Below are 25832 nucleotides of genomic sequence, written 5' to 3'. Positions count from 1 at the left end.
TTTTTCTATTTGCTACTTGTCCTAAAATAAGTAAGTTTATAAGTTCATAAACCAGATTATTTGCTACTTCACTTGAACACTGTAAATTCATATAGTTAAAAAACACTTCAAAGCTGAAGACTCTCTTCATATCCTTCTTGTGCCCACAGTTTTAGATGCCACAATTGATGTGTATGTAGGCAAATGCAGAACTTCCCTCAAAAATTCAAAACCCTAGTAATTGGTATGGTGCTTTTTTTTTTTTTTACTCCTTTTGGGGAAGAGTCCTTGGATCATAATATCACTGTCTAGCCAAGTAGTGCATGAAATATATATTGTTTTCATGTTTCTGTGGTAGACCATGGTTGAAAAGCTCAACTTTGCAGGAGTCAAGACCTGGGGGAGGTTAGAGAAGTTTGCTGCCAGACATAATTTGATACTGTGTGGGCACATTTTGCTTTGCTGCTTGGATATAAATCCCACCCTTCTATCCTCAGAATTTGCCATGCAGTGAATGCTGATTTATGGCAGGAGCTGTCTTTTCTCTGACTGGAAGGTATTTTGTTCCAGGGATAGGTGTGAGCATGTTTTAGGGCTGAAGATGGCACATAAGCTAGTTTAAAATTCACTTTGTCCTCATGTCCAGGCAATGACTGCTGCTCAGCTGAACCTTCAAGCTCCTCAAGCCTTAAGAACAACCCCAAGCAGAGTAGGTGTCACCAGCTCTTTTTCTGCAAGACTCCCAGTACAGTGGGTTTCAACAGATTTCATGCATCTATTGCTTAAACTTAAACTGTTTCTGTTAACTTTTTCAACTGGATAATAAAAATACAAGGTTCTTTAATGACAGTGAAAGACAGTCTATAAATCTGGTTGTTCAAAAATATGCTTTTTCTTCTGAGGAAAGCAATCTCCTGCTTCTTCTGTGAACAGATAATAGGATGAAAAATTGTTCATAGTATAGAAGTTAGCCTAGTCCTTTACACCCTTAACTGATAGAAAGTGTCAGTGGGTTCCAGATGAGTAAAATTAATACACTCAGTTTGTGTTTGGAGATGTGTGTATTTCAGCTCCAGCTTGTAAATTTGGGAAGGACAGGAGGAACTTTACTAAAGAAGATTAGGTGGCTAAATACAACTAAGGATCATTCTCACTTGAAATTTTATTAAATTTGGACTGAAATAGGGCTTGGATGTCGACTATTTTAGCACAGCCAGTAAAGCAGGAATGTTGTTACCGCACAATAACAATGACTGGATTAAAGTGTCTTTGCATTGTGAATAACATCTCTTCTGGACCATGAAGTTATGGCCCGAGTATTACAAGATAACAAACAATGTCTTTGAGTGTGACTATCAGGCATTCTGCATTTTGGCCAAGCCATTTGGCTTTTTTCTCAGCAGTAAATAGTGTAAACAATGACATCAACAGGCTTTCTTCTGCAGCAGAAGCAAATAATTCATCTGAGATGGGGGCCTTTGAGTTGCAGAATAAGACGTAAGGTATGACCTTCCCTAATATCATAAACAACATATTACCATCAAAGTAGACATCAGACTGAGCTTTCAGCAGCAGTCAGGGTCGACTTGAGTGATTTCCAGCTTAAAATGGAGGTAGCTGTAAGTGGCAATTATGGCCATTAAGTGTCATTGTAGACCACTTTGACCATAATGACTTCTGACAGAAACGGCTCCCAAGCCCTACAGATACAGGAAATGCCAAGGCTGTCAAGATCGGATTCTTCTCCAGGTATCTCACTGAACAGCTTGTTTGTCCTTATGCAGTGGAGATCAGCATAGTTTGCTGCAAACCCAGTACCTGTCAATTATGATTATTCAATTTTAACAGCGTTTCCTCAAAAACAGATAGTGAGTTCTGGGCTGTAGATTGGATAATAATTGCACTCCTTGACAGGGAAACCAACAAAAGTTATTGAAGTAGAAAGTCCAGAGAAAGTAGTAAATGTCCACAAAAAGACATTACCAATGTAGTGTACAATATTGACACAGTTCATGGTGTAAAAGCATTCTTTTCGTAATACAGATTATTGCTGGAGCCCAGTCCAACCCTGTTAAAAATACTATATTGATGAATACCTTTATCTAATGATGTATCCACTGAGGACTTTTGCAGCCAGAAGGACATTGCTCACCAGAGGTGTTTGCTAATACAAATTGGCAAGCATTTTTAATGTAAACCTGTTTTTAGAACAGCAGTGTTCACAGTTGGAAGGGCTAGAGACAGCTCCTGGGTACACTTGCATAATTGCTGTAGATGGTGCTGGGGCTGACTGAAGTACGAGGTGTCTGACACCACGTTTGTGCAACTTGTGGACTTTACCAGGAGGTAATAGATTGAACTTCAGGTATTTGACTCCACTGATTTCTGTGGGTTATCAGTTTCAAAGGCTGCTCTGGGTATTGTTGACTCTTGTCAGCAGCCTCTGTATGTAATTGCTTGTTTAAATAACTGTAAAAATGCCACTGAGATTTCTCCACAGAGAGGTTTTTATTAAATGCTTCATGACATTTGTCTAATACAAGCCATGTTTAGTCAGTGTGAAGGAAAGCAGTGTGATAGTAGTAAACTGGTGGTTTTTGTATTTTTTTGGACTTTTTTCCAAACTAAGGTTTGTCTGTCCAGTCTTTGCTTGTTCAAAAGAACAGATGTGCTACGTGTGTCAATATTATTTTTTTTTGTGCGTGCTGCTCTCTTATTCTTTTTCTTAAGTTTATCTTGATTCTCTTTCCTAGGCTGTGTGGATTGTCTGCCAGGAACTGTAAGAAATTCGGGGATTTGTCAGAAGGGAGAAGGCTTTTAGCCTCTTGAAACTTTTCTGGCATTCATTCTGTCAATATTACATCAGGATATGTGTCAGACAACATGGTGCTTACAGTCATGCCTGTTACAATGTTGTTAAATACAGACAATGCATAGGTATTGTTGAGTTGAACGGGTATATGTTTTACTCCTTGGTTTTCCATGAATTGCCATAGTGATGATGACTAGTTAAGAAAAACCAGAAGAATAAAGACATAAATAATAAAGATTGGTAGCATTACTCCTGGTGTTTTCAGTGAGTGTTTCTAGTAAGAGCAAGATAAGACAGGTCTGTATCAGAGAAACAATGGTATAAAACCTTAAAATTCCTAAATTAACTTGTTTACCACTTTTTTGGAGCGGTTGGAAGCTGACACATGTTCTTCCTGGCACAGAGAAAACTGTATTTTGAACTGATGGCTCCAAATCCCAGCTTTGCTATTTCTGATCATGCAAAAGCATAAGTAATGAGTAGGAGAAGAATAAGGATAAGAATAAGGATAAGGGTGTTTGTTTGTTGTTCAAGGACCATAATTCTTGTGGAAAAGAAACTGTAACAGAAAAGTAAACAGTATTTTGTGGCTGTTTTTAAATGTCTTTTATACTTTGCCGTGGTGCATTCCCATAAAGTTTTTCAGATGAGTATTTTTATTTTAAACTAGCAGGTGTGTGGTTTTTTTGTTTGTTTGTTTTTGGTTTTTTTTAATATCTATCTGCAGTAGATTAGCTTTCTGAATCTGTTTTGCTGAAGTTTTTGATTCTCAAATGTCAGTGAAAAGAAAGTACTCCGTCCCCTGCAGTTTGTAAATTACTTTTCTGGCTTTCTAAAGCTTTGTGCAGAATAGGCTGGCCAAGGCTGAGCTTGCATGAACAGCTCTGTTGGAGAAGATGGGAAGGAGTTGAAAAGTGCCAGTTGAGAGTTCTGTGGGTCTTGCTGTGCTTCATCGAGGTGGTGTTCCTGCTGTGGTTTGCAGGAGGCATTGCAGAAACCTCAGAAACCTCAAAATGCAGTGGGGTATGAGCTTTTACCTGGTAAAAATCTAATAGCCTGTAAGCTGTAAAGAGGCATCTAGAAAACAGTAGAGATGGCAGTGCTGATGTGCATGTGCTTTGGCAATGAATGCATCATTTCCTAGGCTAAAAGCTTTGGCTTAAGATTTTCTTTTTTCCTGCTGTTTCTATTGATACTCTTTCATCAAGTGATCCACTTGTGAATTATGAGAGAAACCATGAGGAGACTGAAGCAAAGAGAAAATTGTGGTCTTGACAGATGGACTCAGGAAAGGTTCCTTTGTGATTTGGGATAAAGTGGGGAGGTTTTACAGTGATAGATTTTGCCAAATACAGATTACATGTATGACCTTAGTTAAATGACAGAGCTGTTTATTAAACAATATTTAATTTGTGTATATCCCCAGGAAACAAGCTAGTCTGTTACAGTTGCAGTGTAGGATATCAGATTATAATCTTAGTGTTTCAAAACTCATATTGACGTAGAGCCTGGATAGCTGCTGGTGATATATGATGGGGATAAAATGTTAGGGTAGTGTTGCACATACTACCATAAAATTCAGATGTACTTTGCTGTTTCTACCATTTGTAATATAGCCAAAGCAAATTTGGGACTGGATGAATGCAGTGGAATTTCATACACTCACATGCATGTATACACAAAGTGGCTACTGTAATATAAATTTAAATTCCTGTCTTATCTAATAACTACACTCTGCAAATTTTAAGAACCTTCATTGCTCCAACAAAAATATAATTAAAGGATGTGGGTGTTGTTGAGACCCAAGGCAAACTTGGGAGCAGAAGGAAAAGGAAAGAGGAAATGCAGCTTTGCAGACAAGCTCTAAAGGTTGTTGTGTAAGCTTGGGTTACATCTCCTTCAGAAAGTGTCCAGGCTGCTGTGTTCTATTTTCCAGCTATGAAGGGGAAGTGTGTGGTATGGGAGTTGTCTGAGTGGGGTTTTTAAATAATTGTTAGGGTGGTCATAAGATGACTGGAGCAAACAGGTTGTAATTGCAACCTGTAGTGCTGCTTTTCATGATGGTTATTGCAGTGACATGGTAATTGCAGATCACATGAAATCTCAATAACTTTTGTGGTGGATTATTGCTTCTGCCTGCTAGTTTTTTTGTGCTCTGCTGTGATAGCTGACAAGGGAGATGGCCAAATGCAGGGAGCTTAAATAATTGCATCATTGTATCATGTGTCTACATGAGCAAGATGGCCATCAACCTTCAGGTGAAATAATGGCATATTTCAGTGTGTCTTCACTAGTTCTTGGTGTTCTAATATCCTGACCAGATATCACGAAAAAAAAAAAAAAATTAGTAGATTAGTAGATAGGATCACATAAGTGCTTTATGTTAGACTTTTGGAAATAGAAGTATCTATCTGTCAAATCTTAAGAAAGTAGCTTCTGCATTATTCATGATGCAATTTGTATTGAATACGATTGTGTCAGTACTCCAGGGAATGCTGTATATTATGGGAAATGTTTGTACCCTACCAAAACCCAGCCAAACAAAAATCATGTCATCTACTGATGCTTTAAGTTTTAGCTTGTATATTTTCCAGGTTCTGTATTGCTTGGGTATATAACTCTGAACTTTATATAAAGTGTTAGCAAATTTTCTTTACAGTTTAGACAAAACAATCCTTTTCCAGCCCAGAACCAAGGACACCGCTACAGCTTCAGGCCCAAAAAGTATAAACAACAGGGAACTGAGGAGAGCAGTCTGGGAGGATGGGACTTGATAACCCGAGGCTGTAACTGGACAAGTAACCACAATATATAAATGGACCAAAACTTACAAAAGTGTGAAAACATGTGGCCCATTGTCCATCTTGGGTGTAGCCTCAGCCAGACTCTTGTACTGTTCAAGGTGTATCCTTTGAAGGACTTTTTAATAAATACCTACTTTATTCCTTTAACTCTGTCTAGCCTCTGTTCTGGATAGCCTCTCAAAGTATCAGTACACTTCTGACAATGCACAACCCTTATGATTATTGCAAAGTTGTCTTGAATTCAAGTATTATGAAAGGGTAAAATATACAGATTTTGTGTTTTCAGATATTAAAAAATACTTGCATCACATCTTATTTTCTCTTTTGCCTGCCATGATAACAATTTCTTTGTAAGCCTTTGTGTTCTTTTTATACAGGGAAGAATCTGGAGTAAGTATTGTGGGTGTGCAAGCCAGCACTTCATAGTCTTTGAGAAGTTTGGGATTCTATAATGTGATAATATTATTCTATAATATGTTAATGTAACAAAAGAAAGAAATATATTTCAAAAAGACTGAAATTTGATAGCCAAATACCTTAGTACTTGGTAGTCTAGAACTTTTTTTAAAAAAATTATTTTCCTGTAATGTCTATGGTGTATCTGTGTTGTAAACGTCCAGAATAAAAGTAGTTGTGGAACAAAATCTGTCTGATTGTCATTGTTATAACATATTTTAATAACACTGAAATATTTAATTGGAATATGCAGCATACTACTGAAACTCTTCATGCAAACTCATGAACACTCATGGGTGACCTCAGGGAGTAGAGGATATTGTCAAGTTTATGTGGAGCTCATGGCATGGGATCATACAACTCAAAAATGAAGGACATTACAAGCACAAACTAAAATTGTGCCAGCTCAGTCTTCAAAATTGTTAATGAAATGGGATTATTTGGCTACTGAACTCTGTTTAACGTGTGTTATTCATTGATTTCATAGGGGGGGCACTGTTTGTGTCTGTGTATTTTCTGTGACTTTTTGGGAGTGGGGTTTTGTGGTTTTGTTTGGGTTTTTTCCCTTCTGAATTTCTCTGTGAACGGTCCAAGTAGTGATCATTTTCTGAACTCTAGCAGTGAGCAAAGTTTGAAGTTCACTGAATGGTCCTAGAATAGCTGTCCTTGACAAAAGTTAAACTTAGTATTAGGTTTATTTTTGTTTCTATGAGAACAAACAAAATAGGAAATCAATAATTAAGGAGGCTGAGATAATTTCTGTTGCATTCACCTCCATAACTGGTGCTCTCCCATCACTCTCCCAAAACCAAACCAAAACCCAACCAACCAGCAACAAAAAAATCCCAACAAACAAAACTTCCACAAAACCCTTTAGCAACAAGTTGCTACTTGAAATTTGTTCTTGAAGGAAAAATGGAGGGTGCCCAACACTGAAATTTGGTCTAGAAAGAGCTAGCTGGCCAGCAATGAGACAAGATTTAGTTTTTAAGTTTAGGCCTTGCATTCTATTTGTTTTAGTAAAAGGTTGCCATATCATGTTCACTGTCATTCATGTTTGCTGGCATCTACCTATGCCAAAGTACATACTTAGAAAGTGCTTACCTGTTTTGCTCAATAATTTCATGTGCAAATAATGAGCTAATTAAATAACTAGCTAATTAATTAAATTTTTAAAAAAGCTCATTAAATAGCTTTTCCCTTCAAAATACCTTAAACTTTTAACAGAATGGAGTTTGGTTTGTTTTCATGGGTTTGTGTTGTTTTTTTCCTGTGTGTCTTGGCTATGTGTGAGCTATTTGAAATGTCAGATTCATAAAATGGTATCATGGACACCTGGACTTGTTTTGAGACCTATATGGAGAAAAGTTGCCCTGTTACTCGAGTTGTTCACAGCTGCCTTTGCTCCAAAGTGAGGTGAAGGAGAGGAGGAAAGTCTTGCCAAAAGGGAAAGTTGTGGGCAAAGAGCAAGTCATGGCCTGGCAGAGAGACCCTGCTTTGTGCTTGTCCTGGACTTGGAAAGTGCTGGGAGCCTGAGGACCTACATGGGAGAGCTGGTGAGGAAGCTGAGTCGGTCCTGTGTGCTGTCAAAAGGTCTCATTGAACAGTTGTATTGTATGTGCAAGCTGAGATCTGTATTGGAGAACAGATGTGAGGCTCCCCCAAAGTCAAGTTCACTTATAATGCAGTTCTAGCAACTCTTTTAATACTAGAAAGAGGGATGAATTGCTGGTTTGGACTCCTTAATACTGTCCAGATCACTTTTTGTTCATATTTTTCATTATGTATACTGACTGTGCCTTCATGAGTCTAGTTTTTGTGGATTTTACCTCAGTAAGCAACCTGAAAATTTATGCTTGATCAGGAATAATTGATAAACTTAGGAAGCTTTTCTTAAGAAGCTGTCTGGCAGCTTGAATTTTTCTTTTCAGCTGTATTTCCTAAAATCATCAAATGATTTGTGTTGGAAAAGACCTTAAAATCATGCAGTTCCAACCCCACTGCCATGCACAGGAGTGCCTTCCAGTGCAGATAAAGGAAAAAAAGAACATTTAAATTCAAAGCCTGCTTAATGTTCTCCTCCTCACATGATATGTACATCTTGTGCTGGAAACCTTAAACAAGCTTTTGCTCCATGTAGAACATGAAATGTAACTGCATGGGCTGTGTGATGATTTGGATTTGGGAGAGAGGCTGTGCTTCTGGGCTGTTTGCATGTCTGACCTTTTCTGAAGGGCTGTGGATGAGAAGGGCCTTTCTGCCAGTCTCTTGTCTGTCTGGTGTATGGCTGGAAGTTTTCTGTCATAATCAAATGCAAGTGTATTTTGTAGTGTGGTGCACTGGGACACCACACCAGGGCTTTTGAACAAAGGTGTCTGTAAACTTTGCCGCACAACCATCCACTCTGTGGCTTAATGTTTAAATTAAGAGTTCATTTAGTGTGCACATTCTTAAAGGCACTAAATGCTCAGCTCAAAAAAAAAGAAAAGGGAAGAGTTATGAATTTTTCTTAGAGTAAATGAATGATGGACTGGAAGAATTCAGTCTTCCTTCAGATTTAAAAAGAAGGGAGGTGCATATTAACAGCTCATTGCTGTGTAAGCGGCTATATGATGTGTGGCATTACACTAATTCTAGCCATCACACTGCAGTGAATTAAACAGTCTGACTCCCTCCTTGGTGATGCAGAGCTATGTTTTGTCCTTTGCAAAGGAATACAGATGCTAAGCTACTTTTGAGGTAGAAGCTAGGCTGTTTTTTCCATGGTTTTGTGGTTTTTAGCCTTCTGGAATTCTTGTGTGCATAGATACAGATGCACAAAGAAAATTAATGCAAGCGTCTGGGAGGTGCATGTGATTCCCAGTAATCCAAGATATATTTGAATGCTTTGGCATTTGCAGTGCTTGTAGTATTTCTGTCATGATCTCCATTGTTGGTTTTATGTACCACGTTTTTTTTGTGGTTTTTATTTTTTTTTTTTAAGCAGAACTGTCTAGCTACAGTAGATGTGAAGTACTAAATGTTCAGAGAGCAATTCTGATTGAAGGGGACCTCTCCATGCTGTTTGTGTCTCAGCTTCCTGCTCAGGACTGGGTCAATGTTGAATTGGGACTGGATTGTCCAGGATTTTGTTTTCTTGCATGTCAAATGTACAGGAATGGAGATTCTGCACCCTCTTCGGGGCCTTGGTCCTAAGAGAATATTTATTTTCTTCTCTCTAGTTGGCACCCCCTGTCAATTTTTGCATATGTTTTACTTGCAAATCTTTTCATTCTGTACCAATTCAGATGACAATTGAAAAAGGCTTCTAACTGGCAGTGCACAAACTGTGTGTGTTGGGAGGGGAAGAATAAGAGATTATGCTGTAGATGGTAAAGTATGTCTAGCTTTGTAAAAGCTGACTGTGGGTTCAGGCTCTCCAAAAATAGAAGAAAAAGTTTAAGTATGGCTTTTTGGGAGGGTTATACACAGTTTACAGGTTATATATTTATTTCTGGAATAATAAATAGCCAGGTTACTCTGATGCAAATAATAAAATGTGATGAAAAATTAAACATGTTCATTCTTGCATGGCTAATAATAGTGTTTTTCTTCCTTGATGCCTTGGAAGTATTAGTATTATTATTACCAGCTGCTTTATTCTGTATATGTAGCTCACAAATGAAGAGGTTAATTTCCTAAAAAACTCTGAATACTTGAAGTTTTGGCTCATGGTTTTTCTGCTTTGTTTTTCCCTTGTGCTGATGCTATCAAGTTGACCTCAAATAAGGGGGCTGTGCTGACTGAAGCTTTGGGACTAACCTGTTGTCCTGCTTGGCTTCAGCTTGTAGGTTTTTCTTTGGCAGCTGTCCAGACTGGAAGTTTGAGCTAGCAGTATTTTCTAGGCTTAGTTCCAGTAAAAGAGGTATTACTTTTATGTTTTGTTACATGAGGTTCAGGTGGGAGATGGGATGTAAACAATCAGATTTGCAGATAATCATATACATACTTATATTTTCCAATCAAGACTGTAGTGCACTGCTTTTTCTGTTTTGTACCTTGAAGATAGATACTTTAAACTACAGCTTTTCAAGCAGATCAGCCAGTGCAAATTGTATAAGTTCCTTTATAAAGAGAAAAAAACAATATACTAAGTAGTCATAAGAATGTAATAATGGGTGGAGAACTACTAAAAAGGAAAATTCTGTCCAACATACAATCCATTACTATGTTGCTCAACCTATTTGCTGTTAAAGTTATCCATCTGTAGTGAGTGCTTAGTAATATTAATTTTCTACAAATATGGTTTTGTATAAACAAAGCTTGTCAAAATTTTATATAAAAGATGGTTCTAACTCAAGTAGTTGTTTTAGAAGGTGCATATAGTTTTAAGCAGAGAAGATGCATCCGAAATTGCAGAAAAACAATTTTATCTACTTAGTAAATAAATTGTTCATATTCTATTTCTTAACTCCAAACATTAGACGAGGGTTTGTTGCATGATCTCTGAAGTTTTCCCTATGGTACTTCATAGTAAGACTAATTACACCTTCATGTGCAGTGTATCAGGGTGACTAACCCTGGCAATATCAGACTTTCTAAGTTTTTAGTTCTGCTTTGAATTGCTGCAAGTGATTTTCTCTGCGTCCCAAGTTACCTCATCCCTTCAGATACTTAAAATTCTGCTGTAAACTCCACTGTCTTGCTGTGCCTTGAGTTATTAAGAGGTTTGAGTCTTGCATAGTAATGAAGTACTAGTTAAAACTCTCCCGTCTTTTGTTTGCAATTTTCTTTTGTCATAGCAATTCAAAATTTGAATCGTAAGTGTTCCAATATTGTGACAGACGAGTCACATTGTAGACAAGACTCACGTGCTTGGAGGCTGCAAAGTAAATGGTGTCTAAAATTATTGGGCTCTCCCTAACATCTAACACAGCTACAGTCCCATCAGAAGGGAGGTGTCTTGGAAGTTATGTCATATGTATATAAGAGCTTAAATCATGTGGAAGGGGCTATGTGAGATGAATCCAACAGCTGCTGGGCAATGTTTTTTCTGCAGTTACATGCTTAACAGATTTGTGTAGTGCAGCAGAGCTGTTTTAGTCAGATTAGAGATGATTTTAAAGAGATACAGCACCTTAATGTTTCACAAGAATAGCCAGACTATGTAAAATCTGAAGTCTTCTGTAATGGGTTAAAATATTCAGTATAACAACTTCGAGAATCTGATGCTTACCTTTTTTTGATAATACAAACTAGTTACTGACTTTTATTTCTTACGTTGGTATTAATTCTAATTGAAGTCTGGAAAAAATAGTGTTTAGATTGCACCCTGAAAATGCTTGGGTGTGAATGACATAAACTGTTGTATAAACTACTCACAGCAGCCCTTAACAACAGTACTTGTTTTTGCTTGCTTGTTTTCTGTAGGAATAGACTTAATTGCCTGGGACTAGTTACAGACATTTCTCAAGTACACAAGTTCTAATTATACTTCTAGTACATTGACAGTAAATTATGAAGACTTGGCATTGTGGACTGTATAAATGTTTGAGTGCTTGGCTTCCCTTGTTGGTCCTGTCTGCGCTGAAAGCAGATAAGAATTAAATTCAGACAAATTTGTGCTATGGAGCCACTGTGGTGCCTCTGCTGAGGTGACTGGAGCTGGTGTGATTGAATGGTGTTCCTCTCCCCACGCCAAATATCCTTCTTTTCCAATCACCAGAGGTGACTTTTCTCCCTTGAAGTGTTCTTCTCAAAAGGCTGCATTTCCCAGGCCTTACAGGAGTTCAGCAAGCAGAGCAGGCGTGCTGGGGGAGTTGAATGTGTGAACAGCCCCCACAGCTCCTAAGCCTGCAGAGACAACACTCCCTGATCAGAGCAGTGAGGCTGATCAAAGCTGGCATAGTGGTCAGTAATAAAAGCAATAGTCTTTCCTTCTCAGTCCATGTCTAATACTTGTTTTTCTAGCTATGATGCTGTGTAAAAATCTCATGCAGGCTTTTCTCTCCTGGAGTGCTGCAGAGTTGTGTTTGTTGCAATAAAATACAAAGGTAAATGAAAAGTGGATGATGAGAAACACCTAAAGGCCGGGAGGAAACCTACAATGGCAGGATATTTGTGTGCATGGCAGAGGGATTGAGAGTGTTTGTGCATGACAAAAAGAAAGCAAGTCGTGTCTTTTGGGTAATGCAGGAGTACATGCACATTCTAATAGAATGTAAGGGGTTATATAATTAGGTGGAATACTGTAGGTTTATGGAGAGGAAAAGTGTTACAGGGAGAAAGGTTTGGAGAGGCAGTAAAGAAGCCAGGTGCCGCTATAGGTATCTTTTCTCAAACCAGCTTTTTGACAGTCTCTTAAGATGGCTGTTCATTTAAATCTGCTTCAAGTTTGAAAAAGAAACAATCCTATAGTAAGGAGAGGTTGACTTGTCTGATAATTATCAGGGATGAGAATTGTTATTTAAGTTTCTAACATGTCTTTCAAATAATGACCTATGCAATAGCTCTGATCTGTTACATTGTGACTTTTTGGTTTTTCAGTTCTGGAGCATATTTTTAAGGGAGGTAAGACTTGTGGAAATGAGCAATAAAGCTGTAGCTAGAGCAGCTGGGCATTTTCTGTCAGGGAATTCAAATAACAATTCTTACTCCATCATGTTTCTGCCAAAGTGGGATGAGTTGCAAAGGAACTGAGGAATATTGGGTGTTTTATTTCAAATAAATCGGGTGGTCTGACTTCTGATTCAAAAGATTTTTTTTTCTGTTTGGTAGACAAATAAAACTTTCAGGTTTAATTTCTTGTGAATTTATTTAGAAAGGTAAGTCCTTAGCCTTCTGTTGATCTTCATTTATTGCAGTTAATGTTACTTGCAGCTTTTCAATATGGAAGTCAAACTAATGCAACACACTTGAAATCCAAGTTTGAAAAGAAACCTGTGTCTTATGTTTGCTGCTGTGGCAAGCTAATAAAAACCCCAAACCCACAATATACAAACTAGCTTTAAAACAAAATTAAAGGGTTATTGAAGTCTATTATTTTGTCACTGTGCAGGGCTTTTACAACCCGTAGGAGGTGTGTGAGCTTGTTTTGAATGTACAAATAAACGTTTTAGAAATGGTACCAACTGGTGCTTCCAGGTTCCTGAAGTCTCGTAAGAATTAATAACACTTGACCACCATGAGGGGAATCACAAATTATTTTTACAAAAATTTTAGCTTTTTCCCTGAAGTCTATTGCACAGCTGCTTTGTTTTGATTGCAGTTTTGTAGCAGTGCTGTAGTAATCCCTGACTCTGCCTCCCAAACTAGACCTTGATTTCTGTTAACACAATGGTGGTCTGTTTGCAATAGCTAGCAGTGGAATCAAATAGGAATTGATAAGCTGTTGTTTATAGCTTCATTAAAATGAATTCTGGCAAATAAAACATCTGAGTTCTTTCCAGATTAAGGTGCTTTTAAGTGTTTGTTGATATGAGTAGAAAGAGTTTTGAATGCTCCACTAATAAATATATGCTTAGAAAAAGAGCAATAAGCTGCTTTTAGCATGGGGAAAAAAAATCTAATCTTTGGTTCCAGTTAAATAGTACTGAGTAACAAGAAGAATTTCTGAACTTATAAAAAAATGTATTAGTAAACCAGATGAATTTTTGACTCAGTTGTGTCCATACTACAAACAAATTAATAATTATACTATTCCTGTAGGTTTTCCGTGAATGTGATTAATATTCAATGTTACATTTTCTAGTGTGTTTTGGCAATATGGAAACCTGAATGTTTATCAAGAACACAATCTCAAATTAAAGCAATAAATCAGAGTTGGTGAAGTAAGGTGTGCAGCGTGCCCCACTCCTTGACAGTCACTGAGAGCGAGCAGTGTCTTGTCCCACTGCTTTTGGCAGCAAGAGCCTCTTTATCAGCCGCTGTCGTTCCAGTCACGCTTGTGTTCACGTCTTTGCTACATGCTCTGCTGATTACCTTGGAAAAGGGCAATGCTGTAACTGTTCAACTGACCTTTCAGTTTATTTTCTCTTGTGTAATATGAAACATGAGCTAACGCAGCCTGAGTCTACTGATTTGGAGAAAATCTGTCGCTGCGTTTCTGCTCAGATGGGATGGGGTTTCTCTATAGTTACATTAATTCCAGAAACTCCATCAACTTCAGATATCATCACAACAGTGAAGCAAATTACTGTAGCTAAAAGAGGGGCTTTAGTGTACAATGCATGCATAAGAAAGACTACTTGGCAGAGGAGTAGTGAGACAATGACTATTAAATGAAGAAATCTTTACCTAAATAAATGAAGTATGCTGCTGGTAAATTTGTCTCTTTACATGGTAGATTTGTCTCCTTACATGCAGGGAAAAAATATATACAACTCTCATTATTTTGTAATTGCTGTCTTATTTAGACTGTGTCTTTGTGATAGGGAAGCTGTCTTGAGTGTTTTGGCAGATACAGAATATGCATAGCTGTGCCATTCCAGGAGGCTGTAACACAGCTTAGTATTGTGAGGTTTGGGGGTCTATCTGTGGTGGTTTTTGCAGTTGTTTTAAATTTTTCTTTCTTTGCCTTTTTTTTTTTTTTTTGTCCTTTGTTTCTTAAAGAGTGTGTGCTTTAGTTGTTCAGTTCTTTTCAATTACTATATACCTTTTATTCCATTAGAGGGTTAAATTAAGTGGCTTTCTTGTAGGAAGTATTGATATATGCACAGTTCTTTCTTCTTCTCTCCTGGAATTGGTGTCTCTATTTAGTTTGCTGGGCTTCTGATGAAAAGAAAATGCCTCTTGGTCCTTCTAAACACTAGTAATTTGTTACACTTACCCTGTGAGGTGCAACCGTGTGTTTCTAATAAACTGAAGTGGTGAGAGATGAACAGGAGTGTGTGTAAGAAAGCCGCTATATATTGGCCAGGGGGAGGTGGGTGGGGAGGGGGATTGTTTTTAGAATTGGGATTGATTTAGATAAACCAGTGGAGCAATTGTAAATAAATGATTGTGTTAAGTTTGTATTTGGTACACCTTATAATCTCTCCTGCATTTGGTTGGGAATTGAGAATTGTGTGTTCATTCTGAAGCTGATGGCAAAACCATAAGAGCTGTCAAATGCTGCCAGAGCCACTAAGTTGCCTTAATGGTTAAAACAGGGAAGATGCTGCTGGTCAGCAACAAATAATCTTCTTGCTAAAATACTATAGAATGATACTTATCTGTATTAGGCCTCACAGCTTACAGGTCTTTACATCTCTGCTAGAAATTGCTGGTAGGATGTCAAGAAAATCTGTAGTTCCCCTTTTCTGCCCATTTTTTGTTGTGCTTCTATGTACTGGACTTTTTGTTAGAGCTTGACTTGCGTGTCACTGTACTTTAAATTGTTTTGCAAGGAGGTGATGCTGACTCAGATGCCTTGTCTTGTGTTGATGGCTTTTAACAGAGCAAGTGATTATGCATTATTTATCCCAAGCAAATATTTCTTAATTTTTGATGCTGCTTTTAGTTTGAGATGAGAACTACATTAGTGTTCTATGCATAAATGCTTCACTTCAGCATTCTGGAATCATGAAGCATCCAAAGAGAATTGGGAGTTAATTCATTATCTGCCAGGTAGAGAAAATTTGGAAGAGTTACTTTTTAAGCTTTTGCCTTTCTTGCTCACTCTAACAAGTTCTCTGCTGGATGGTCTTCTAGTAGCTAGTGGAAAAAGCACAGTTTTGGTAGGAATTACAACATGAGTGGTTTAACTGGGTAAGTTCCTTATTGGGATAACTATGTCCTCAATTTCCTTGGGAAACTGTTGGTTTTATTACTCCTGAAAAGAACTTAATGTCATTGGCCAACTTGGAGAAGCTTTAGTTTTCAGCTAATTGTGTTTTAAATTGGCTCTGATGTTGGAGAGAGGCAAATTGCTTCCTAGTTAACATTTTTGTGAGTGGAGCAATTAGAACATTTGGGGAATTCAGATTTTGCTGTGGGAAAACTTCTTCATGTCATGGTCTGGGAATCATCTAACAACTTTACTTTTAACCTGCAGAAAAGCAAAATTAAGTGGTCATCTCCTGGAGCTTTATAATCATCCTCTGCTATCTTGTGCTTCTAAACCATCTCTTTCAGAATTGTTCTAACACTTCAAAGACTGTGTGAGTTGCATGTTGTTGATGTTTCTTAATCTATTTAAATGTGTATTAAAAAGATTTCCTGAATGGAACAGGAGTTGGTTGCAGAAAGTGCAAGTCAAATCAACTGCAACTATAAAATTGGTAAAAGTTAAAAATGCAGTAAATCTGTTGTTCTCAAGTAGTCATACTTACCCAAGATTTACTGTGCATTCACTTCCTATTTTCCTTAAGTGTGGTTACTCTGTGTAAGACTCTGAATAGCCAAAAGAAAAGTGCATGCCAGGGAGTGGAGAAAAGAATAAAGTAAAACCCAAGGCTCCTGTTTTGGTATATTTTCTCTAGGGATAAATGAAATTGAAGAAGCTGCAAACAGGAATTTGCTTTAGGAAGAGATTTATCTCTCCTACTTTGGTTTTCCTTCAATCCATTGCTCTCTAACCAGTTGAATGATGAGAGAGTGAGGGAATAACTGGCTACAGAGTAAAGGGGAAGATGAGAATCAGGGCCTCACTAATCTGAGCAGGGACTCTGCACTGGCTTTGGTGTCAGTGAAAGTCTTTGTAACTGCATCTTCAAAGTGATTGCAGCAATATTAGAAAGAGGTAATATTTGAACAACCCCATAAAGCTATGGACTGTGGTCCATGACACTGACATTAATGTAAATGCTTGTACTTGCTGGAAAATGGAGGATTTGGTTACAGAGAGAACCTTACTGGGTATTTTCTTTCATTTCCTGTTCCCTTTGGTATCTGCTGAATTGGGCTTTCCATATGGTTACCAGATACCATTATCAAAGTCTCTCCTACTTGCCTTCATCTTTTGAATAAATTAGCAATATTACTGGGCCAATACTGTAGAAATAGACTCTGACAAACAAGCTGATGTGGACAAAAATCTAAAAGATAAATAGCTAGTATAACTAGCATCATAAGCAGAAGAGGGGCTAAAATGATTAATTTCATTGTTGTTGCCACGGGTCTTACAATAAACTGACTGACTGTTCTGTGAACGGAATAACATCTGCTTTGTAGGAAAAGCATGAGAATGGGCATAGAAATGTCTTGAAGTTTTGCAGCCATCTTGGCATTCAGCACCAATCTCTTCAAATGAAAGTATCTTGGATGCTGCCAAGGCCTTTTTGGTTATATTAATTTCTTGTGATGCCTAAGAAGCTAAAGCTAACCTGGTTAAATTTAAAAGTTTAAAATACTACAATACCTCTTTGTTATTTTATGAGGTGGCCAGGAAGGAGTTAGTACCTTTTCTGCTTAGAAGAATAAAGATGTGAAAGCTTTATGTGAAGCTCTAACTCAGTGCTTTGACTTACCATCAGACTCTTCAATAATCTGCCAAAAGCCTTATTTCAATAAAGCAGTTGACTTTGGGGGGGAAGGAGAAGCTTAGTTTTACTATTCTTGTGCTCCTTATTGAGGCGAACAATTTTAAAATATACCTAAGACTTTTTTTAATGGGTTCAATAGTTGAATTAACTCAGTGGTTATAGGAACTGCAGAACCAGGGGTGTTTGTACATCAAAGTTATGAAATAAGTAAGACACTATAAGGCTGTATAGTTTAGCATTAAACTGAGAACTCTTTACTTCTACTGTATAAGTTTTAATTGTAAGTATCCATACTTTAATTGTGTAAGTATCCATAAGACAAAATATTTGAGAGTGTTTCAGTGTGAGGAATAAGTGCTCACCTGACGTGTCAATTCTTGGAAGTGGCTGCTGATGTAATATTGTCTTTACATGTTCACTTGGAAGGTTATTTTATTGGCAGGATATTTGTTTACTGGATAGCCATTATAGTAATTCATGTTTGGTATTTTAGTCCTGCTTCTATGGAAAGTCAGCCAATTCCTACACTTCTATTGTAAGCTTTAAACAAAGCTGCATATAAAGGGTGGGATTTAAAGCAATGCTGTGTTACAAATTATGAATGTAACAATAGGAAAAGACTGTTGTGACTGTGTTTCAGGTGATGTTTATGATTACCAGTGTTTTGCACTGAAATAATGATGGGGAGGCCAAATACGTTGGTGTAAAAGCATTTAGCGATAGAGTAGTATCTTGTTTCAGTCTAGGTGTTCAGTGTTCTTGGGCTAAGACTGAAATCTTTTCAGTGAGTCTGAAGACAACAATTTCAGCATTTCAGTTTTAAGAAGCATTGATCTATTAACAGAGGCTAGATGAATGAATATGGGACTTGAAAACCTTGCTTTTTCATAAAAACTGCAAGAGCCAGGAGTACACCATAAGCAGTCTCCCCTCTGCTGCCTGCACTTCTCAGATGTGTGCAGTTGTACCTGTAGTAAAGGATTTCATGTGCAACTTCTTTCAGTCACTTCAGATGCTCTGTTCAGAAGTTCTCTGGATCTTCTTGTTGCTCAGTTTAGTGTTTTTTTGTCCCAAAGGTAATAGTTGTACTTTTCAAGTTATAATTGGGTATGTTTTAGTTTTTACCTTGTAATCCTCATTAGTGTAAGCATTAATGCTGGGAAATTGCAACACCTTGAGATTTTGCATTCTCTGAGAACTTGAAAAGTGTGAAGACAGAGGTCAGTCTTTTGTTGTGACTTGTAGCTCTAGATGTTGAGGCTGACTGTTCCCATGTCCAGAATGTTGAGATTTTCACTTGTGAAATGCATTCTGAGTCTGTCACATGTCATACAAGTGTGTATATATATATATATATATATATACGTAGCTGAACATGACATAACTTTCAGTATTGAAGAGTAGATCACAATATGTAATCTTAATGGAGTGTTCATCTCTGGTTTTAAGACTTGTATGCTATTAGTGAACAACATAAATAATAGGAATTGCTTGAATATTTCCTGTCATTTTCTGTGTCCTGGGGTGTCACTTTGGAAGATGAAACCCCTGGTGTTTAACAAGCCTTAGTAATGTAAAACTAGAAGCCAAAATATCTGTGAAAGCAAAACCTTGAATTTCCCTAAATCTGGACATGAGCATGTGCTTAACTCAGTCCTTACCTTCAAAGGAGCAGCAGGCTACAGTTGCTGCTTTACAAGGCTTTTCTGCTGTTTTACAAGGCCTTCTGTGACAGGTAGTGTTGTTGTGTGTCCAGATGTATTTCATCTCCTGAGATGAGTTTTTGGAATAGTTCTTAGCAAAAGTAATTGATCCAGTTCAGGAGTTGGTGGGCTTTTTTTGTGAGCTCTGAGCAAAGTACGATTCCTTACCAGAAAATCTCAGGAGGTGGTTAAAAAGAATAAATTCTTTCTATATTATAATTTTAAATCAGAGAACGCTAGATGTTGCAAAAATCTTTATTTCTGCAATGTGATGCAGCAATAATACCTGAATTAACTTAGTCTATTAAAAGCAGCATGCTTCTGTACAAATAGAAGGAGCATTCTTACTCAATTTACATGATGATGTGTTCCAAGTCTGTCCTGTATAAAAAGCCATTATTGCAAAAATGTTATACATCCTTGATCAACAATTCTTCTAATATGTTCCCTTTCTTGCCTTCCCTCCCTCTCCCCCAAAAAATAATTTATTGAGCATTTAATCTTGTTCAACAATCTTTGCAAACTGAGCAAAGAGAAGTCTTTTTTTGCACTAACATTCATTATCATTTCATGTATTAAATGCCACAGTCTCTTTGTGTCATGGTTTGCTTAAACTCTGAATTTACTGGAAGACAAAAATTGAAGCTGTGGGTGTTCTTAGTGTTTTTATGATAAGAATCAAGAGGTCATGATATCTGTATTACTGATTTTTTTTTTCCCAAAGAATACATAATTGCTTTCTGAAAGTCCATTTTCATCTATCCCACATAAAAATCCTGAATTTGTCAGATGCTTATTTCTTCAGAATGAGATGAATGAGTTTGATTCCTAGGGAGTGTTCATGTTGAGGAGGAAGAGTAAGCCACTGGCACGTGTTGCAACTCTAGGTGATGTGAATTGTAGCCTTTTTCTTTTCTGCACTGAGATTTCTGTCCTTCTTTGTGGCCTGCTGTTCTTCTCTGCTAATAAAGGATTAATTTTCTTCTTCTGCAGCTTTCAAGAGTTTGTGACTGACTCTTCTTTAAAAATGAAGCTCATCACTCCTTTTACTTTCTGCTCAGTGAGGGAAATACCATATCCAACTAACCGCGTTCGCAAAGTTGTGACATGTTATTTGTGTCAGGAGTGGGGAGAAAAAGAACAATTTTGGTTAGATAACATATTTCAAACCCACCTCTTCTATTTTACCTGTGTCAAGCTCAGTGCTTCAGTTAGATCTTCTCTGAAGTTACAGCAGCTACCTAGAGTAAAACAGATCCTGCTTCAGCCACAGTGGAACAAGGTGGAAGCAATACATGTGACAGGCAGCAATTTTGGAACAGCTTATGTATGGCAGAGAAATAGAGATTTGCAGATAACACTCCAGATATACTTCTTGTTATATATACTTTTTCCTTAACCAATTATATATATATACACACACAAAACATAGATCTATATATATATGTTTCTTGTATCATACAGTATTTTAAAGAATGACTTAAATTTCAAAGCCATAGTGGTTGTTTTATTTTTTTTTCCCTGAGCAGAACCCTTCAAAAATAGAGTAATTTGAATTTACCAGTTGATAGATGTTGAAATTCTGAGGCTATTTGTGACCTGCTCTGTGTTTCTGTATTTAAGCTTTAAATAAATCTTTGTGATTGCAGTTGTTTAAAATGTAAGTCAGTCAACTGAGTTTGTATATTTATGTAATACACTTATAGTTGGAAATCTGACAAAATATTTTCCTTCAAGGACATAAGGGAAATTGATTATCAGAGCAGTAGTAGTTAGTAATGCACTTCTGAGGATTATACCCATGAGCAAATTTTAAAGGAATAATGCAGGTGGATGGGCAAAAATAGTTATGAGTGTATTTGCTACAGTGTATCCTGGAGGCATTTGCAAATCTTTCTCCCTTTAAAGATGATCATCAGTCTTAATAATAAAATAATAAAAACTCACTGGGAGATTAACCTTAAAAGTAGTCGTAGTACTCTAAATTAACACTACCTTAACTAGTGATTAGACATTTTAATCTTCTACTTTGAACTAATCAAGGGCCAAAAACATCAAAACTTTGCAAGAAATCATGGAGTTCTAAGTCCTGACACCGTAAACAGACTACTGCTTCTTTTTCCTTAAGCAACAAGGGGCTATTCCATAGTGCTGGTTCAATATTTCTATTTCCTATTGCAGAATGTAGGAAATGTAATACGTCAGACAAACTTGGTTTTGCTGGGGTTCTTGCTGTTTTTTATACACTTCAGAAGACTCTTTACCATTCATGAAAAGACAAACACTAACACTTCTAATTTACCTCAGGAGTGTCTTACTGAAAACAAACAACAAAAAACCTGTACAGGTAGCACTAATTAAATGCTCAACTGCAGCTTTTAGCTGTGCTTCTGCACGAAATATCTCGTAATTTAGGGGTCAAACTTGACTCTCTTGTTTATATTTTACCCCTGATATTACCATCAATTCCAGAAACCTACTTGGAGAAAACATAACAAGATATGTCAAAAAACTCTAAGCTGTTACAGGCAAAGTTTTATGTTAAAGGTTTAGGGCATTTCAGTTCCTACTGGTCTAAGTAGGGTATGATTCAAATAATTACTTTTATGAATCTGTAATTTTTTCCAAATCTTTGCAGTGTCAGGGACTGCAAAGCTTTGCTGATTGTCTCTGCAAAGAGTTTGCCTATTGAGCCCCTTCCTGCAAGGACCAGATGGGTTTGTCGATGCTGACATGCTGTACTGCAAACTTTTCAATGGCCTGAGATTGTCTGTGTGTTAAAACTGGCTGTGAGAGATGTGGCAGGCCTATGCAGCTCTCCCTGGAGGCCTGTGTCTGCTATTAATAAGATGGAAGGAAAAGTACTGGGCTCTTCAGAGTGTCAAGTTCTCCTGTTGTGTAGTAATACTGGGATTTCTTGGCTGCCAATCAGGAGTTGTAGTTTTAGACTGAAAGTGCAAAATGTTCCTGTAAAAGTAGAGAAAGCACCGGCAAACACAAGGATTGCAATTTTAGACTGTGGAACAACCATGGAAAAATTGTGTGGTTTTTTATTTGATTTTTTTCTATTCCAGTAGAGAGCAGTGGATCTCGTGTTGATGTGTTTCATTTAATTTTTTTATTTATTTATTTTTACACTCGTTAATGTAAGAGAGACAGTGCTAATCTTTCTAAAATATGTTCTTTGTTTTCATTGCAAGGTATTCTCTGTTTTATAATCACCTGAAGAACATTGAAGAAAGTGAAGGCGGCCTTGATAAATTTACAAAAAGTTACAAAACCTTTGGAGTTAACCAACTGGCGGATGGTGGAATATACTGCAAAGAGTGGGCGCCAGGAGCAGAAGCAGTGTTTCTTGCAGGTGACTTCAGTAAGTATTCTTAGGAAAAGTTTCTTCTCCCCTGCACAATGTTTTACAATATTCTCTTCTCAAAAAAAATAAAATTGCTGCAGTGATGAAATTCTGATACTAAAAAAGCTATGTCATGGCTTAAATTAATGATATTTTCCCTTGTGTTGCAGTAGCTTATGAAGATGTGTTTATGTTGCATGGTCAGTGTTATGCAATTTTTAATACCCCAAAGGCAATGATTTATGTCACACTGGATCACAGTGCAACTCGAGGCTGTATCTAAACTTCCTGAAGTTCTTTTTAAAGCTTTATAACTAGACTTTTATAAAACTATATGCAGGGTAGCAAAAATAACAGGGAAATCATTTGCTTCATCTTCTTTTACTGATCAAGCAACAGTGACAACCTAGACAACTAAGGACCAAGGCCCTTGAGAATTCCCACCCATCCTGAGAGTTTAGACATGAACTCTGCTGGAAAATAGTAGCCTAAAATCAGACTAAATATTACTGAAGGAGTAGCTACTCTGTTTTTGTGAGGGCAGAAGGAAAGGTGTTAGCAGAATGGGAAGGTGGCAGTATTACATGGAGGAATTGCATTGCTTGCTCTGAGAACCAGGAAGATTATTCCCTTTGAATTTGAAACAAAAATATAAATTTGCTTCTTATTTGAAGGCTAGCTACTCTCAAATTATGTTCTAAAATTTTTTGATGAAAATGACATTCATCATTGCTCTTCAATCCTGCAATACAGTTCCTTGCTCTCCATTTTGTTTAGGGTTTTGGAGAGCTTTGTTCTGTTTTTCCTTTTCACCTCTACTCTCTCTTCAGTTAGGTCTGCCAAAGTACTAGATCTTGCATTGCTGGTTCCTACTGAACACGGGCATTATCTATGACATTATTTTGTTCATTTGACTGTGTTTCAGAAGCATGTAGTTTTATTTATCTGACTTTGATTTTTCAGAAATACTGATCTACGGAATGTTCAGTGTATTTATATTGCAAAGAAGCAATATAAAAAAAAGTCTTTTGAAGCAGTTGACTACTTCTGCTTAAACACAAAGTTAAATGTTGGCCATTCCTTACCTCTGTCTGAGGAAACTATTGAAAGAAAAATCTCTTTATTTTATTAAGGTTTTTATTTTTAAAAAATCCTGGTTTTGATGCAGAAGTCGAACAGAAAAGTTAGTGCTACACTGTTGTGAGTCATGATCCTGTTTGATATGATTAACATAGTGAATGATAAAATAGCTTTTCTTGAAGTACTGCTTGTCATTTTATTGGAATAGACATTGATAAATAGGTTAGTGTAGTTCTTGCATTTTAATACTGAAATTGGGTATGTCCTCTAATTCAACACTGAATAATGAGTCATGTATAGTTCCCCTACTGGTAGATAATAGTGATTTCAGGTGTCAATATTGACTGCAAGGCAGCTAGATCAGGTCATCTTCATAGGTCAATTTTATATGTGTAAATATGCAGAAATTTTTCCTCCTTCTCCCTCCTCTATTTGCTACTACCCCACCCATTGCTCAAGGTTTTCATGGGATGGGTGCAGGTTAAATTACTCAACACAGCTAAAGGCTAGAATGTATTTTTTTAATTACGTATTTTAAGAGATGGTAATATTAAAACCAGACTTTTAATAATATATTTAATATTTTGAAAAGAGGTTATAACTTGTAAATTGTCTTATCAAGGTTAATGGGGCAAGTATATGTGTACCAGAATAGGGTAGCTAAACACTCAAATAGTTTTCTAAACCCTACTTCAGTTAAAATATTTGATGTAATACATCGTATGAAGCAGAAATTTAGGACTAATATCTTTAGAGTAGTTCTATGTAGACACTAATTAAATATGGCAATAAGAAGAAAAAAAAATCATTGTAATGTGGAAAAAACTATGTTTCTCCTATATATCAGTCAGTCATAGTATTCAAGTATTCATTCCCACAGGGGACAATAGTGTACTTGGAAAGACTGGAGGAATGGAAGATTGTCATTCAATTCATATGATCTTGACTTGTATTCTCATGAGAAATCGGACTGAAAACCCTAAGATTTAGAGTCAGATTGCTACAGATATGTTTAATTAAAACTGAATCCTTTTAACCTTTCTTTAAGTTTTCAAGCAGGTTAAAGTCTCAGACTAAATTTATGATTATATTGTGTTTAAATTGGATATTGGGATTGCTTTTAATAAGATTTTTTCAATAAATTCTTTTGTAAAAGGAATCATAGTGTAACTACGTCAGGGGAAGCTGGAAATCTTCGACAAAGAAATAAACATTGAACTTAGATGACAGAAGCTCTTTAAGTTTTAAACTGAAATATGATGGTATATGATATAAAAACTGTCAATTGATGCTTTTTTTTGGAGATGGATAGCAGTGTTTTCCTTAATAATATTGTATTGTCTGAGAATATCTTAATATTTGATGTAAAGGCACAAAGTATTAGTCTCTACTATTTCATCTTAGTTTCTTTGAGGGTTGAAAACTAGTGAAAATTAAAATGGCAAGTATAGGTTGTGTACAGAGACCTTAATTTTTTTTTCCAAATTTAAAATTATGCTGATAGTTGATAATATCTTTTTATGAATTATTTGTAAGATAAACTCGAATAATTTACTTCTGTGATTATATGCATGTGAAGCCTCAGTCGTGTACATGTAGTTTTTTTGTGAATGACTTTTATGCCTTAACAGACAATAAATGCTTTGCTATTAAGGTCTTTTGACCCAAATTGTGGTATTTATACCTTATTCGGAGAAACTTGTAATGAATGGGATAGCTCCAATTTATAGAAACATTCTTAATATCACTGTGTATTTGGGGGGGAAAAAACCTAGAAACTAGTAATAGCACACAAATATGTAAGTGGTTTGGAGCATGAAAAACTTGAATTTAAGAAAATCCCAATGTTTTCAGAGCTGTTTTTGTCTCTTTAAAACTCCATAATTGGAGAGAAAAAGTATTGTGTCTGTTGGTGTTCCAGTATGATGCTGTACTCTATCTAAGAAGTATTACATGAACACCCAAAAACATTAAAATTTGTCAATTAGTACTTTCAGCATCTCGGTAAATCCAGTGTATGAGGCAATTAGTCAGCTGAATTTGCAATAGTAGAGGCACTATCAACATTATAGCTCCTTCAAAAGCTCTCAGTGATAACACTGAATATTTCATTTGCACGTTCTGTCACTGAGGAACCTCGTGACCACTGGCAATTTATTGCTGCTTTACAAGTGACTATTTCAAAATAAGTCACTGAACTGTGGG

General features: G+C 36.7%; 1 protein-coding gene across 1 annotated transcript in view; it reads left to right on the top strand.

Moving 5' to 3' along the window:
• Positions 1-25832, top strand: part of GBE1 (1,4-alpha-glucan branching enzyme 1) — a 136828-nt gene that overhangs the window by 11336 nt on the left and 99660 nt on the right. The window contains exon 2 of the mRNA XM_063393930.1: positions 22396-22565. Coding sequence (XP_063250000.1) covers positions 22396-22565 — 170 coding nt within the window. The remainder of the gene's footprint in view (positions 1-22395; positions 22566-25832) is intronic.

This window comes from Prinia subflava, chromosome 3 (genome assembly GCF_021018805.1).
Source record: "Prinia subflava isolate CZ2003 ecotype Zambia chromosome 3, Cam_Psub_1.2, whole genome shotgun sequence".
NCBI classification, from domain to species: Eukaryota; Metazoa; Chordata; class Aves; order Passeriformes; family Cisticolidae; genus Prinia; species Prinia subflava.
The sequence above is the reverse complement of the archived record's forward strand: the minus strand, read 5'-3'. Positions and strand labels throughout refer to the sequence as shown.